The 16,050-nt window shown below is 35.9% G+C and overlaps 1 protein-coding gene across 1 annotated transcript in view; it reads right to left on the bottom strand.

The window, feature by feature from the left end:
* Nucleotides 1–11,418: 11,418 nt before the first annotated feature.
* LOC117342726 (ADP-ribosyl cyclase/cyclic ADP-ribose hydrolase-like) overlaps nucleotides 11,419–16,050 on the bottom strand; it is a 29,592-nt gene continuing 24,960 nt past the window's right edge. Inside the window, exons 7-8 of the mRNA XM_033904945.1 lie at nucleotides 15,592–15,678; nucleotides 11,419–13,744 (exon numbers count right to left, since the gene is read on the bottom strand). Of these exons, the coding sequence (XP_033760836.1) occupies nucleotides 13,591–13,744; nucleotides 15,592–15,678 (241 nt within the window). The 3' untranslated portion in view covers nucleotides 11,419–13,590. The remainder of the gene's footprint in view (nucleotides 13,745–15,591; nucleotides 15,679–16,050) is intronic.

A 16,050-nucleotide genomic window follows, 5' to 3' on the forward strand; every position in this document is an offset into this window, starting at 1 on the left:
CTTGGATTTCGGATCGGCCCGAAAAATAACAACACTTGGTTGGGATCATATCAGGATCATTTCAGGCAAGTTTCAACCCAACAGCTCTGATGGAACTTGAGAAGAAGTTTAAAATGTGTTTTTCAAGATGGCGGCTATGGCGGCCATCTTGGATTTCGAATCGGCCCGAAAAATAACAACACTTGGTGGGGATCATTTCAGGATCATTTCTGGCAAGTTTCAACTCAATAGCACTGGTGGAACTTGAGAAGAAGTTTAAAATGTGTTTTTCAAGATGGTGGCCACGGCGGCCATCTTGGATTTCAGACCGACCCGAAAAATAACAACACTTTGTCGGGATCATATCAGGGTCATTTCAGGGTCATTTCAGCTCAATAGCACTGGTAGAACGTGAGAAGAAGTTTAAAATGTGTTTTCAAAATGGCGGCAATGGTGGCCATCTTGGATTTTGGACCGACCCGAAAAATAACAAGACTTGGTCAGGATCATTTCTGGCAAGTTTCAGTTTAATCCCACTGGTGGAACTTGAGAAGAAGATTGAAATGTGAAAAGTTTACGGACGGCGGACGGCACATGGCTGACGGCAGATGGCGCACGGCGCACGGCGCACGACGACAGACGAAGCACGATGGCTATAGGTCATCCTGACCCTTCGGGTCAGATGACCTAAAAAGATAAACGGCATAGTTTTAATGCTGGTGGTTATAATGTAAAACTGCTGGTAAAATAAATCAACATTGAAACTATGTATATATATATATATAATGCGTTTCAGCACGGATAACAAAATTATATCAGTTTGAATCATTTTTGGTGATAATAAGACTGCATTTGAATCAGGAATATAATTTCATTTATGTGTCATTTGAAAAGATATACATCCACTTATTCAACTTGCATTCAATCTTTTTCGGTTTTAACTGTATACTGCATTCTGCATTTACCGATACATTGACCAATCCCATACTTTATTTTGACCAATAATGCCACCTGTCGCACTCGCATCAGATCCGGGGCCAAGAGAATATTACACAGCTATGCCGAAAAAAAGAGATATAAAATAAAACAGTGGCAAAAGGCAGTGGAAGGGAAGGGAGAGAACTCCACCATGAGGAAGAGAAAAAGAAAAGGTAGCTATTGGGAACAGATCCTACAATTACACAGCCTCAGGTCACCATCCCAGGTGTGGAACAGCCTGCAGAACATCCTTAGTTTTCTAAGGTCATTTGTCAGGCTGTTCCACACCCTAATCCGAAGGGTTCTGATGTTAATATCGCCAAAAGCTGATTAACATAGTAAGATCGTCAGAAAATTCGGACTATTCCACACCCAAGCTGCCTCAAATCTGAAGGTTCTCTTCCAATAAGGTCTCTGTCCTCACCTATGGTATGCTGGCAGTCTGCTGTTGTCTGAAAGCATAATTGGAGGGTTTTCCTTTTAGAAGGTCAGATACAAAATCAGGTGCCAAATTCCTTAAAACTTTAAAAACTTCCTTTGCCTTCATTTTGCCTGATAACATGTAACAAAGTAAGTGTTTTCTTGATGATATGTTTTAATTTCTGCCTTGTATAGTCATTTTATATCAATCTTACAGCTCTCTCCTAAATTTTTTCCATTTTCCAGGTGTTTTAGGTGTTACAGAAGTGCCAGGCTAGTGGACAATAATCAAAATTGGATAAAATGAAGGATTTAAAAATAGTAATCTTTGCCTTCTTTGACTTTGATAAATAAGTAACATTTTCTTTTCAATTCACATAATTGTTTTGTGGCCTTTCTACATATATTTCAAATATGTGAATTAAAATTAAGGTCATTGTCAATATCTATGCCTAACAGTTTCACAGTGCCTTCTGAACTGAAGTTCACAGGGTAGACACATGCGTACTTTGATTTTCAACATATCAAAAACGTTAAGATGTTGCCTAGGCTAGGCGTTTTCTACTATATCTAGTTTGAATCTTATCAAGGTTAACCTTCATCCCTAATTAATCATTGATTACAATATATATCGGGAAGGAAGTGTAAATATTGCCAAAGTAAACAAACCTAGAACGTGTGGCAAGGACTCTATTCATGGAAAGATTGTCAGACTTCATCATCCAGTCTCTAACTTCTAGCAGACGATGCAACCTTAACAGAGCGCCACCTATCACTTCCGACTATCTCCCTTGGCCCTGCCCTGTTTTAATACTTATTCGAATTCATGATATCAATAATTCAAGTTTATTGTCTGATAGAAAACATTTCAAATGAATTTCAAAATTTTATTTCTTAATATAAAAATCGAATTCTTGATAGATAAAAAAAAGTTATTTTTTTGTGATATCAGAAGAAAATCGTGTAGATCTACTGTATACTGCAGTAGCTACAACGATTTTAATCACCCACTGAAGTATGGCGCGGGAAAGATGTCACAATTAAATATTTTTGCCATTTCGCCTAGGTAAAACTAGGCAAAAATCCTATAATTTTTCCTAGAAAAAAAAATCTTTCAAAATTTCGATTTTTGCCTCGGCAAAAATACTTAATTGTGACATCCTTCCCGCGCCATACTGAAGGGCGTCGTTTTAATAATATATTAAAACGACGCCCTTCGGTTGGGATTAAAATCGTTGTAATATATAAGGGTGCCTCTGAAAACAACTTTACTAGGTAACAGGCCGATTATGTGATGAATATGAAATTAAATAGCTCGCTATGCTGTTTGTCATAATAGAATTTTCTGAACAGATCTAATTCTGTATAGAAATGGTGTCGTCCCTAGATTTTCCTATTGACTTTAAAATCCAGACGACAAAAAAACTTGGGCAGTTGTGATTACCTAACGTCTGTGCTAGCCACATGAATAGTTCGTAATTCTGTCTTTCCTTAAAGAGATATTTTCGCTGAAATGAATTGATAAATAAAATTCTGTTTCTGATCAAATATCTTGCAGAATTTGAATGAAAATAATTCATATAGCGAGGACATTTTAATGGAATTCCAAAATTCCAATAAAAACACAGACTTGATACACAGATATAGTCATTTATCCACAGACAAACTGTGGGCTACCCGAATTAGACCCACTGTGTTTACTTCCTTTACAGCAGTTTCATTTTTGCGACAAAATTTATTGAAGTTTGTTAGTTTGTTGGGTCTATGGACCCGTGCCGGGGTTATTTTGAGATGGAGTATCCTTGTAGTATCTGGTGGCTACCTCACTGAGCAACATACCGGAAGCCCGTCGCATGCCATCAAGAGCAATTAGGGCAAAGTTTCCTTGGCTACAACAAGGGCAACACAGACCGGTCCGTCTACACGTATCAGCTAACATAGTATGGAGCGTCGAACCTACGTAGGCTGGCGGTCTAGCCGACTTAGCTACAGCAGTCTCTTTTTTATTGAAGATAAAGAAATAAGACTTTTGTACTATAATTATTATTCGCCAATGTAGCTTTAAAGAAATAATTATTTAAAAAAACAAAACAAAAACAAAAACAAAAAAAAACAAAAAAACAGAGCTCTCATACATAATTGTAGGTGTTGACACATTCAGAGGTCAGAGAGTTTGGTATGCACTTTAAACATATTTTTAAATGGGTGCGATTTGTCAACAAATCTTGCCGTGTACACCAGCAGGATCAGCCTAATCTCTTAAATGTATTCAGGTATGTGATTGAAAGAAAACTTCTGTGCCAGCACACGCTATACACGGACACACCTATTCTATACACTAGATATCCGGGCAACCATTGACAAGACTACCTTGTTTTTCAAAAGCCTAAATCAGATAAAAATGTTATTTCAATTTTTTTTTATCTTTAAATAACAAATATGCCTGTCCAAATGAAATACATATACAAGAAAACAAAACTACTACACCTATACCTATGGATACCAGGGTAACGTGCCGTCCCATGCGGATTTCATCCATTCCCTTTTTCGGATGGAATATGTAATACCATGTTGGGAAGCCGATACGTTGGACAACCACTGGTAAAATCAAGAACTTTATTTTAATTATAAAGCTACCGCCAGAACATAGAGAACAATATAATATACATGTAGCCGGATCAAGTATCTAATACATGTATAGTGTTTTTATTATGTATCTATTGTGAGGCTGGTAGAGAGGACTAAATCAGTGACCAATATAATATACATGTAACCGGATCAAGTATCTAATACATGTATAGTGTTTTTATTATGTATTTATTGTGAGGCTGGTATTGAGGACTAAATCAGTGACCAATATAATATACATGTAACCGGATCAAGTATCTAATATATTGATTTATTATATATCTATTCTGAGTCTGGTATAGAGGGCTTTATGTAACCCTGAATCAGAATAAAATTTATCTTATCTTATGTAGGAAGGAAGTGAAGTTCCTGAGATGACAAACAGGAGTGTTTCTTAAATTTCTCATTGGAGACGATTCTACATCATTAAACGATAAGATAAGGATGAAAAATTCCCTCGTCCTATAACTTTCACCCATATAAACGACCATGCCTTGCTCGTGTACCAAGGCTAATTCCTGTAGAAGGAAATAACTCTTTACATTAGGTATATATACATTATGTGCTTCTCACAGGTAGGTAAACAAATACATCAATGATTTTATACGTCTAGTAAAGGTCCTATAGAGGTGATCCTGTTTAAAGACATCGTTGGACGATGAACAGCCACAAGTGTCACCGTATATTGTTGTTTAAGTCTCTTTTAAGGGTTTAGGTGTTAGACTTTTAAACCAATATTAGGTATGCATATTAATCTAGAGACTGTGATATAGAAACCATGATATAATGGGAAATATTTTTGTAGATGTTCATGTGATATGACTGAGTCAGAATGGTTCTCTTTTCCTTTCAACTGTTTCGTGGATTTTTTATTTTTTATTTTGTGCATTGAGTTCATCATAAAAGTTGTTATCAATACTTTGAGTTTGCAGGACAGTAAGCTGTGCTGGTATTTTTAATCCCCGGTGTTCAAAGTGACAAGCATGAAACAGAAAATGCCTAAAAATAAACCCCAAATCGATAATACCAGGATAACATATTAACAACTTTTAAAAGTTCACAGAGTTTGAAAAAAATACAGAGACATGGCGTCCCGGAAGGGTGAGCGTCCTCTGTTTCATTGACGACACATCAATGTCAAATCAAGATTATTTCGCTCACTCAAAACAGACAGGAAATACCGACATGCAGAAGAAGCCATAATTCTAATTAAAACTCGATCAAATGAGGGTAAGATATGTATATATAAATTTGCATGGAGGCCATTAAAAGAAAGTATACGAGGAGACTAAAAACAATGTGTCTTTACTGCTTCTGCATTTTATATCTAGGTCAAACTCGGGTTGAGTCATATCCTCAAAATGAGAACAAGGATGGTAACAACGGAACCACCAGGTATATCAGCAAGCATCAAAGACGTCTGACGTCATATCCCATACGAAAATAGAATATTCCCAAACAAGATCATGATATTGATCATAAAAATTCCCCGTAATCTTCACCAGCCTTAATCTCCGGAAACCCTGTGTTGATAAACTTTCCCCATCAGCTGTCTCGATGATGCCAAACTCTCATGGATATTGAATCAGCAGGGGACATGTAAACACCGTAGGTGGAAACAGGTATGCTACTATACAGAAATGGAAAATCAACGACTGAAAAATTGAAATAGTTTTGCTTATCATACAGCTAAGTTGTAAGCTGTTCGCGCTGTTCTTCAATTATTGTACGGTGTATCGATATGATTGATCAATAAAGCATTCTGGTAGTTATAAAGACAAGATTTCAAGATTTGTTCTATTCAACTCGAAAAGGCAAAAAGAGGTCCTATTCACAAGGCACTTTAAACGTGGCGCCACACAGTCATAATACTGATAGTGATATATAATATGATTAAGTAATGTATATGTATATCTAAGGTAATTCTTTGTTCTAAAGTTGTTTTAGTAGTGCCTCTATTTTTACCAAAAAAATGCACACATTTGACAAAATATTAACATTGTATATGGTAAAAAGGCCTTGTACTTTGTTGATATTAGGATAAGTACTGTGATAATTAGGAATATATTTTTGACTCAAGTGTTTAACATTTACAGGTTCACATTTGAAAAGATAATGATTGATATTCATCGCCAATGTCATGAGAACAAAGCTTGCAAGTTCTATTTTCCTGGAAATCCCTATCGATCTTCCTGATTCTATTGGTAGATGCACGTTATTAATATATATCTATAGGCAAAATTAGAGGATTGTGCAATGTCTCTATTACCTGTTCTTATAACCTCTTCAGTATAACCAGCCTCGTATAAAAACAAAAACATGTGGGCTATAAGAGGGGCACAGTTTGTTCCCAGGGTATGTATAAATTCTGTTGGAAGATCTTGTCACAAAACGCCACAAAAATGTTGCCGACCAGAACTTCATTCATTTTCCCGATTTCATCCTCAGTGTATTTAATCTATTATTTGATCTATGCCATATAATTGTATGTTTACCGAAACAGCTCCAGGATGATTCATCGCCATGTATTTGTAACGTTCTTCTTGCAAAAGAACATTTTCATGACCAGAAAACAAATGCGCTCCCCAGTTTCAGACTAGGGAGTCGGTAGTATAAATGAGGGAGGGGATACAATGTTTTGATAGAAGAGAGATTTTAAGGGTTTGTATTTCACAGATTGATCAAAAGCTCTTTCGAATTCTTCAAAATCAACATTTCATTACTTTAACTCGATACATTATCACTTTAAAGACTGCAGACAGGGCCCAGTTGTTCGAAAGTCGACTAGCTAATAAACTACACTATAGTGAATGTCTCAATTCTCCTTTACTAAACGTTGACTTAACGTATTGATAATGTGACCTTTCAATGTAAAGGTTAAAATTGAACAAACGTATTTTCTGTTTTATTTATAAAACATAATAATTATGATAAAGTGTGAAATTTTTAACAATGAAAGATATAGAAAAATGAATTATTTTCAGTAATTTATGAAAATTTGAGTTATTTTATTTTAATTTTTTGATATAATAAAAGTATTTGTGATACATATACATTTAGTATACATTATCTACAAACTGATAACAGCATGTAGCACAGGTAATACAGGTAACACAGGTAACCTGAGAATCAAGTACTTCTCCAAAACAGGCTATAACTTACCTGTAATTAGTGCCTATTGTTCTCTATTGTTCCTACCCCCAATGTTAAAATAGGATATGTTGGCTGAGTGGGAAGACACCGGTAAACCTATACATCAATGATTTTATCCCGTCTAGTCATGGCCCTATAGAGGTGCTCCTGTTTAAAGACATCGTTTGGCGACTTCGTTAGACGATGAACAGTCACAAGTGTCACCGTATATTGTTGTTTAAGTCTCTTTTTAAGGGTAAAGGTGTTAATCTTTTAAACCAATATTAGGTATGCATATTAATCTAGAGACTGTGATATAGAAACCATGATATAATGGGAGATATTTTTGCAGATGTTTATGTGATATGACTGAGTCAGACGTGTTTGATGTTGTTGATTATCTGACTGGTCCCGTTGTCAACACACTCATGCACATTTGACATAAATTCAAAGGTGTCGTCGATGAATAATGATAGCCCGAATAATGATAGCTATCGATGGATAGCCTGAGTTTCCTCTGGCCCTGACAACATGTCCAGACATGGTGTTAGGGCCAGAGGAATGGTTCTCTTTTCCATTCAACTGTTTCATGGAAACTTTTTTTATTTATTCTATTTTTGTATTTTGTGCATTGAGTTCATCATAAAAATTATTATCAATACTTTGAGTTTGCAGGACAGTAAGCCGTTCTGGTAATTTTTAATCCCCGGTGTTCAAAGTGACAAACATGAAACAGAAAATGCCTAAAAATAAACCCCAAATCGATAATACCAGGATAACATATTAACAACTTTTAAAAGTTCACAGAGTTTGAAAAAAATACAGAGACATGGCGTCCCGGAAGGGTGAGCGTCCTCTGTTACATTGACGACACATCAATGTCAAATCAAGATTATTTCGCTCACTCAAAACAGACAGGAAATACCGACATGCAGAAGAAGCCATAATTCTAATTAAAACTCGATCAAATGAGGGTAAGATATCTATATATAAATTTGCATGGAGGCCATTAAAAGAAAGTATACGAGGAGACTAAAAACAATGTGTCTTTACTGCTTCTGCATTTTATATCTAGGTCAAACTCGGGTTGAGTCATATCCTCAAAATGAGAACAAGGATGGTAACAACGGAACCACCAGGTATATCAACAAGCATCAAAGACGTCTGACGTCATATCCCATACGAAAATAGAATATTCCCAAACAAGATCATGATATTGATCATAAAAATTCCCCGTAATCTTCACCAGCCTTAATCTCCGGAAACCCTGTGTCGATAAACTTTCCCCATCAGCTGTCTTGATAATGCCAAACTCTCATGGATATTGAATCAGCAGGGGACATGTAAACACCGTAGGTGGAAGCAGGTATGTTACTATACAGAAATGGAAAATCAACGACTGAAAAATTGAAATCGTTTTGCTTATCATACAGCTAAGTTGTAAGCTGTTCGCGCTGGTGACATTTGCAGTAAAGATCGACGGTAAGCGACTGTTCTTCAATTATTGTACGGTGTATCGATATGATTGATCAATAAAGCATTCTGGTAGTTATAAAGACAAGATTTCAAGATTTGTTCTATTCAACTCGAAAAGGCAAAAAGAGGTCCTATTCACAAGGCACTTTAAACGTGGCGCCACACAGTCATAATACTGATAGTGATATATAATATGATTAAGTAATGTATATGTATATCTAAGGTAATTCTTTGTTCTAAAGTTGTTATAGTAATGCCTCTATTTTTACCAAAAAAATGCACACATTTGACAAAATTTAACATTGCATATGGTAAAAAGGCCTCGTATTTTGTTGATATTAGGATAAGTACTGTGATAATTAGGAATATATTTTTGACTCAAGTGTTTAACATTTACAGGTTCACATTTGAAAAGATAATGATTGATATTCATCGCCAATGTCATGAGAACAAAGCTTGCAAGTTCTATTTTCCTGGAAATCCCTATCCATCTTCCTGATTCTATTGGTAGATGCACGTTATTAATATATATCTATAGGCAAAATTAGAGGATTTTGCAATGTCTCTGTTACCTGTTCTTATAAAATCTTCAATATAACCAGCCTCGTATAAAAACAAAAACATGTGGGCTATAAGAGGGGCACAGTTTGTTCCCAGGGTATATATAAATTCTGTTGGAAGATCTTGTCACAAAACGCCACAAAGATGTTGCCGACCAGAACTTCATTCATTTTCCCGATTTCATCCTCAGTGTATTTAATCTATTATTTGATCTATGCCATATAATTGTATGTTTACCGAAACAGCTCCAGGATGATTCATCGCCATGTATTTGTAACGTTCTTCTTGCAAAAGAACATTTTCATGACCAGAAAACAAATGCGCTCCCCAGTTTCAGACTAGGGAGTCGGTAGTATAAATGAGGGAGGAGATACAATGTTTTGATAGAAGAGAGATTTTAAGGGTTTGTATTTCACAGATTGATCAAAAGCTCTTTCGAATTCTTCAAAATCAACATTTCATTACTTTAACTCGATACATTATCACTTTAAAGACTGCAGACAGGGCCCAGTTGTTCGAAAGTCGACTAGCTAATAAACTACACTATAGTGAATGTCTCAATTCTCCTTTACTTCGAAACCTGGGAGTGTGTGTATTCTTAAAATAGACAAGTAGAAAGAGTCATAAGCGTGCTATTGAGAGTTTTTGTAAGTTCTAATCAGTTTTACCAGAAATTATTTTATAAGGATTTTGATATTGTTTTTGATCAGCGATTAACCCAATCAACTTTAAAACAGTTAGGCGCAATATTACTAATTATAAAAGTAAGTAAAATTGATAAAGGCTCAGTTGATAAACTTCAGCAATTAAACAAAACAAGAACTAGATTGGTGACGGCAAAACTACCAGGCATATCAACGAGCACCGAAAACGTCTCGGAAATGTTTACGCTATAGCTTGGGAGAGCAAGAATGTTACCATCTAGAAATGGAAAATTACAAACATGAAAGTTGAACTCGTCACAATTATCATACAGCTTAGTTGTAAGTTATCCCTACTGGCTACGTTGAAAGTATAGATCGAGGTAAGCAGTTGATGCTAAAGCGGCTGTAGGGTTGTTGATTTCATGTTCTTCGTGGTATATATCAGGTAAGTTAAGATTTTTAATCATGGACCAATGAACCTCCTATTCTATATCTTGATGTTGTTTAGCCCGATTTTGATTTTCCTAACCGTATTTCTATATTCCCATTTTTGCCCCCTTTTATAACTGATCAGTCATAGAGGAACATCTGTATTAAGCAGTAGGTCGCGGATAGGCTCGACCTTTTGCACTATATTCGTCATATACTGTATACTAAAAATCATATTTCAACAGTTATTATTAGTAAGATATTATTCATTCATGTGTCTTGTATAGTCTCTGTCCGTTCTGAATATATTATCTCATATTTTGTACCTTGTTCGTGAACATGCCGGCGACTACTCTGCATAAACTATCTGATACAGGAGTTTCATCAGTCACAGACATGTGCCTGATCAAGCGCGTTACGTCAATTAGTGTACTAAATGTAGACCTAGTCGTATTAGTATTTGGCCAGTACTCAGGTACGTGACGCTGTATGTGGATAGATTCAACATCTGCGTACTGTTCAGACACAGGACGAGACTGCTAAAAATTCTTTATAAGGAAATCTTAATGATATATGCAACATCAGTAAATTTCATGCTGCACACCACATCATACAAGAGTGAGGGTGGGGCTAATTTGCAGGTAAATATTGCGCGCTAGCGCAATGTAAGTTATACTGTCTGTTTATATTTAAGTTCCCCCACGCCCTCCGCTGTCTAATGGAGACTATAAATCGGTTAAATATAAAACACGCTATTCATCACTGACAGCTTACGGAACAGCCATTTTGACGTTGGTCTCTTGCAGTCCCCTAAATATACCACTATGACGTAGGACGCGCTGTTGATGTCAATCAGTTATAGTCCTTTAACCCACACTGATTTCCAGTCAGTTTATATCGTAGCGGTGTCTAATGTAAACATGAAAAAATCAAACTTATTTTCCATGAATAAAGTCTGCATTCTCCAGATGTAGAATAAATGGAATTGCGACTTAAAAACAACAACAACAACAATAAACAAAAACAAAACAAACAAAAAAACAAAGACAAAAAAAATCGTCGAGCCTTAATCTTGAACCTCCACTCCTGGGCGACAGCTTCTCTTGTATCAAACGTTTTCATTTACTTAATTAGATTACGTAATCAAGGTGACATAAGACAACACCACATCATGTGTCACTATACTTTATTATAAAAATGTTATTGTGTGGATATTGTTTATGGAATAACAAAATGAAATTAGTAACATCAATATCATTATTCTATCAAAGAATTGTTATGTTCTGTCATATGTCAATGTCGCATGACACACATTTAATGACGTCATAAATAATTGAAATCACATGGTTATTTTAAAGGGAAAATATATGAAATCGATTGTGGAAAATCGCCTGTCCTTGATTGTTTTTCTTGTTTTTCTGATGGATATTAATTATGCGATAAATGTTATTTTACATTCGTTTCCATTTTATGACATTAATGACATTGATAAAATGAAATATTTTGAACACATCTGCCATTAGAACCATAATTTTCAATGTTCAAGCATGTAATATTATGTAACAGTTGATTTAGCTTCGGACAAAAATAAAAAGTTAAAAAAGTTAAAAGACATCTATCAATGAAACTGTAAATGGTAAAACGTAAGATGTGATGAAACATATCATGACATGTATATTTCTGTTAGTCTGGTAACTCAGATATTGAACATAGTCACAAACCAATCGGTATTGATGTCACATGAACCACACAGTCACCAACCAATCGGTAGTGATGTCACATAAAGCACACAGTCACCAACCAATCGGTAGTGATGTCACATAAACCAGACAGTCACCAACCAATAGGTAGTGATGTCACATAAACCACACAGTCACCAACCAATCGGTAGTGATGTCACATAAACCACACAGTCACCAACCAATCGGTAGTGATGTCATATAAACCACACAGTCACCAACCAATCGGTAGTGATGTCACAAAAAATACAATCATCAACCAAACGGTATCGATGACACATGAACCACACAGTCACCAACCAATCGGTAGTGATGTCACATAAACCATACAGTCACCAACCAATCGGTAATGATGTCACATGAACCACACAGTCACCAACCAATCGGTAGTGATGTCACATAAACCACACAGTCACCAACCAATCGGTAGTGATGTCACATAAAGCACACAGTCACCAACCAATCGGTAGTGTTGTCACATAAACCACAGTCACCAACCAATCGGTAGTGATGTCACATAAACCACACAGTCACCAACCAATCGGTGGTGATGTCACATGAACCACACAGTCACCAACCAATCGGTAGTGATGTCATATAAACCACGGAGTCACCAACCAATCGGTAGTGATGTCACAAAAAATACAATCATCAACCAATCGGTATCGATGACACATAAAGCAAACAGTCACCAACCAATCGGTGGTGATGTCACATGAACCACACAGTCACCAACCAATCGGTAGTGATGTCATATAAACCACGGAGTCACCAACCAATCGGTAGTGATGTCACAAAAAATACAATCATCAACCAATCGGTATCGATGACACATAAAGCAAACAGTCACACACCAATTGTTAGCGATGTTACATAAACCACACAGTCACCAACCAATCGTATTTTCACAGCTTTCACACGCAGTCGCATACCCTTAGATATAGACACTTGTACTGACATATCTACACTTGATATATGTAAGTTATATAATATGTAAGTTGTCAGCCATAAAGAAAACTTGTGTACAATACAGTTCAGCATCAATTATGTTACATACATTCACAGGTCTTGTATTATGTTATCATTAGGGATTATTCATTAAAATTCATGCATGTACAAAAATTATAGACCATTTCTTGTCACTCCTTCATAAACCATATCATATACCAATTTAACAAAGGTTTTATATAACATATATATAAACAAATACGCAACTACAGCAAATGGTCAAGTATTCGCAGATTGTCTTTTATATCATGTTTTGAAAAAGTCTTTATTTACGGAGGAAATCCATTTGTTTACCTTTGATACTTGCTTTGTATTTCTCAATGTTGTAATTATTTACTATATTGATCTTTGCACTTTCTAAAATAGGTTGATCTGACAACTTAAACACATTGCCTATAGATAAATTGCTCGACAATTAGTGTAACGATGTTGTGTACACCATACTGTTTATCCAGTTTTCCAAATAAAATGTAATTTTTGTCATATTCATTATAGTTGTTTTGTCAAAACTCCAAATTGCAAGTAATATCCATAGTTCCCACCAATCAAACGTTAGCAAAGTCATATAGACCATGCAATCACAATCGTTAGGGATGTCACACAAGCCACAGGATTACAGAAATTATTGCCACAGCAACACTGGCGACCATAGACACGCCCTGTCTGGCTGATCCCGAGGAGACGAATATGTTGTTACAAGCCGCGGGTTGGGAACCTGGAAAATCTGCACACTGTAGCATTTCCACGTCTCTGAAACGACAAAAAAAGACTTCATTAGAATTAATGGTGATGGAGAGTTCTATCCGCTGTTTCCGATACTAATGCCTTCTGTCATGTATTGGAAAACATGTTTAAAAATACCATTACGCAAAATACTGCTGAGCTGTATTGCGAATTCTCACTGCTCTTGTCTTGTCATCGCTGTCACACAGCCCGCTCGACGTCATTTCCTGTTTTGACTTCAGATACGTCGACAACTACAGTCTCCCAATTCAATTGAAAAGGAACTTCTTGTATGAAATGTTCGATATATTCTCAATCAAGTATTAAATCATGAAGCCGCAGTAACATTATAGAAGTAATGGCAGAGACTATCTTAAGAATGATGATTGGTGACATCCTATTTCGTAACATCATTAGGATTTACGGTTTAAACATACAATATATCTGAAAATAGGTCCTTTACTGTGCCCACCTTTGAATGATCAGTATTGGTTCTATGTAACACTGATATGTTATCCACTTTCTCATTCTTTCTTCTTTTAGTCTGAAGCCTTTGAAAGCAGGGACAACCTTCACATGAAATCTAAGAAAAATCTAAGACGTTTCTGAGAAATAGCAATAGCAACCTTCCATTGACAAAATCCAAGATGGCAGCCTGTCGACCATTTAGTTTTGTAATATTTTTAAAGTCAAACTTAAAATTGATTTGATTAAGAGACCAATGTGATGTTTGAAAAATACCCCTCCAATGGTTCTCAAGAATTAGCGATAAGAAACTTGAACTGTCAAAATCCAAGATGGCTTCTATAGGCCATTTCGTTTTACGATCAGACTCAAAATTACCTGGAAATAACAAAGGACCATGGGAAACCTGCATGTCAAGTCAGAGAAATATACCTCCAGTACTTCTCAAGAAAAAGCGATAGCAAACTTCAACTGGCAAAATCAAAGATGGTTGCCTTTTAGCCATACTGTTTTCCCGATCAGACCAAAATTGAATGGGTACACCTCGGAAAAAAGGGGTACTACGGTGCAGATCATGTTTGAGAATCATCCTTCCAGTATTTCTCAAGAAATAACGATAACAACATTAACTGTCAAAGTCCAAAATCCAAGATGGCCGCCTATCGGCCATTTTATTTCCCCGATCAGACTGAACCAATGAAAACATTTTTAGCCTTCGCGGTACTAGCATGTGAAGGGTATTAGATAAGGAAAGGTTCAGAACAAATAACACTGGTAACAGCTGGGCAGGTGGCACAGTAGTAACACACTAACCTTTGACCTAGGTGACTGTGGTTCGTATACCCCGATCGGACGTGAAAATCAGGGGTCACTTGTCCGACCAATGGGAGTGTAGTATAGTCTTATATAGTAAAATAAGCCAGAAATACCTATATTTCTTTATATATATTGTATTTCTGGCTATTTTTAGCATATAAGACTAGACATACCCTGCGGTAGACACATCGCGCACTTTCATCCAGGCAGACAAGGGTGATTATATTGATATTATCTAATTGATATAACTTGTTTCGCAATTTTGCATTTCACATTGTAAATATCAATGAATAGTGATATAAAAGGGAGTGAATGGTTCAGAAAATAAAACAAAATATACGAACGATAATACTGAATGTTTTTTTCGAATGAGAATACTAGAGTACCCAGGTATGCAAGGTTCCTTTCATATGACTAATTTAAGTTATCAAATAACCTGGATAAAGTAAAAAAAATATACAGCATTCAATTGATAACAGGTAAGGACGAATGGAGAATTAAATATACGTAAGGGCGCCAATAACAACAGGTTGAGAAGAATGACATTTGGCATTTAGCCAGACTACCATGGATGACCTATTACTAATGTTTACCTCGGTTGCTCCACACATACAGTCTGGATATTTTTTGACGTCAATATGCTAGTCAGATTCTTCACAGATGGACTCGAACAAGTTTCTCTGTTAAAAAGACATGATTATAAAAGTACTTTAAAAAACAATACAGATAATTATTTTCAGCTTAATGGAAGCATCACTGTTTATATTATAGATGTTTGAACTCCTATTGTTTCGCATTTCAACATATTAAAGATACGACAATGGTACAATGACTATATTTACATTTAATAAACAGCAAGGACGCACGTGTCAAAACTTGGGACCACATTTGTAATGGAAATGGAAAATTTGACCTTGACGTACAATGTTTGTTATCACGAAGAACAGATGTTTCCATATATATGGATAAAATTTCACCTTGTTTTATCATGATGGATTTATTGTTTATTTTACTGCTCGCTTAAGCATAATTTACCACAAACACACATGAAA

Source organism: Pecten maximus, chromosome 14, assembly GCF_902652985.1.
Source record: "Pecten maximus chromosome 14, xPecMax1.1, whole genome shotgun sequence".
NCBI lineage: Eukaryota > Metazoa > Mollusca > Bivalvia > Pectinida > Pectinidae > Pecten > Pecten maximus.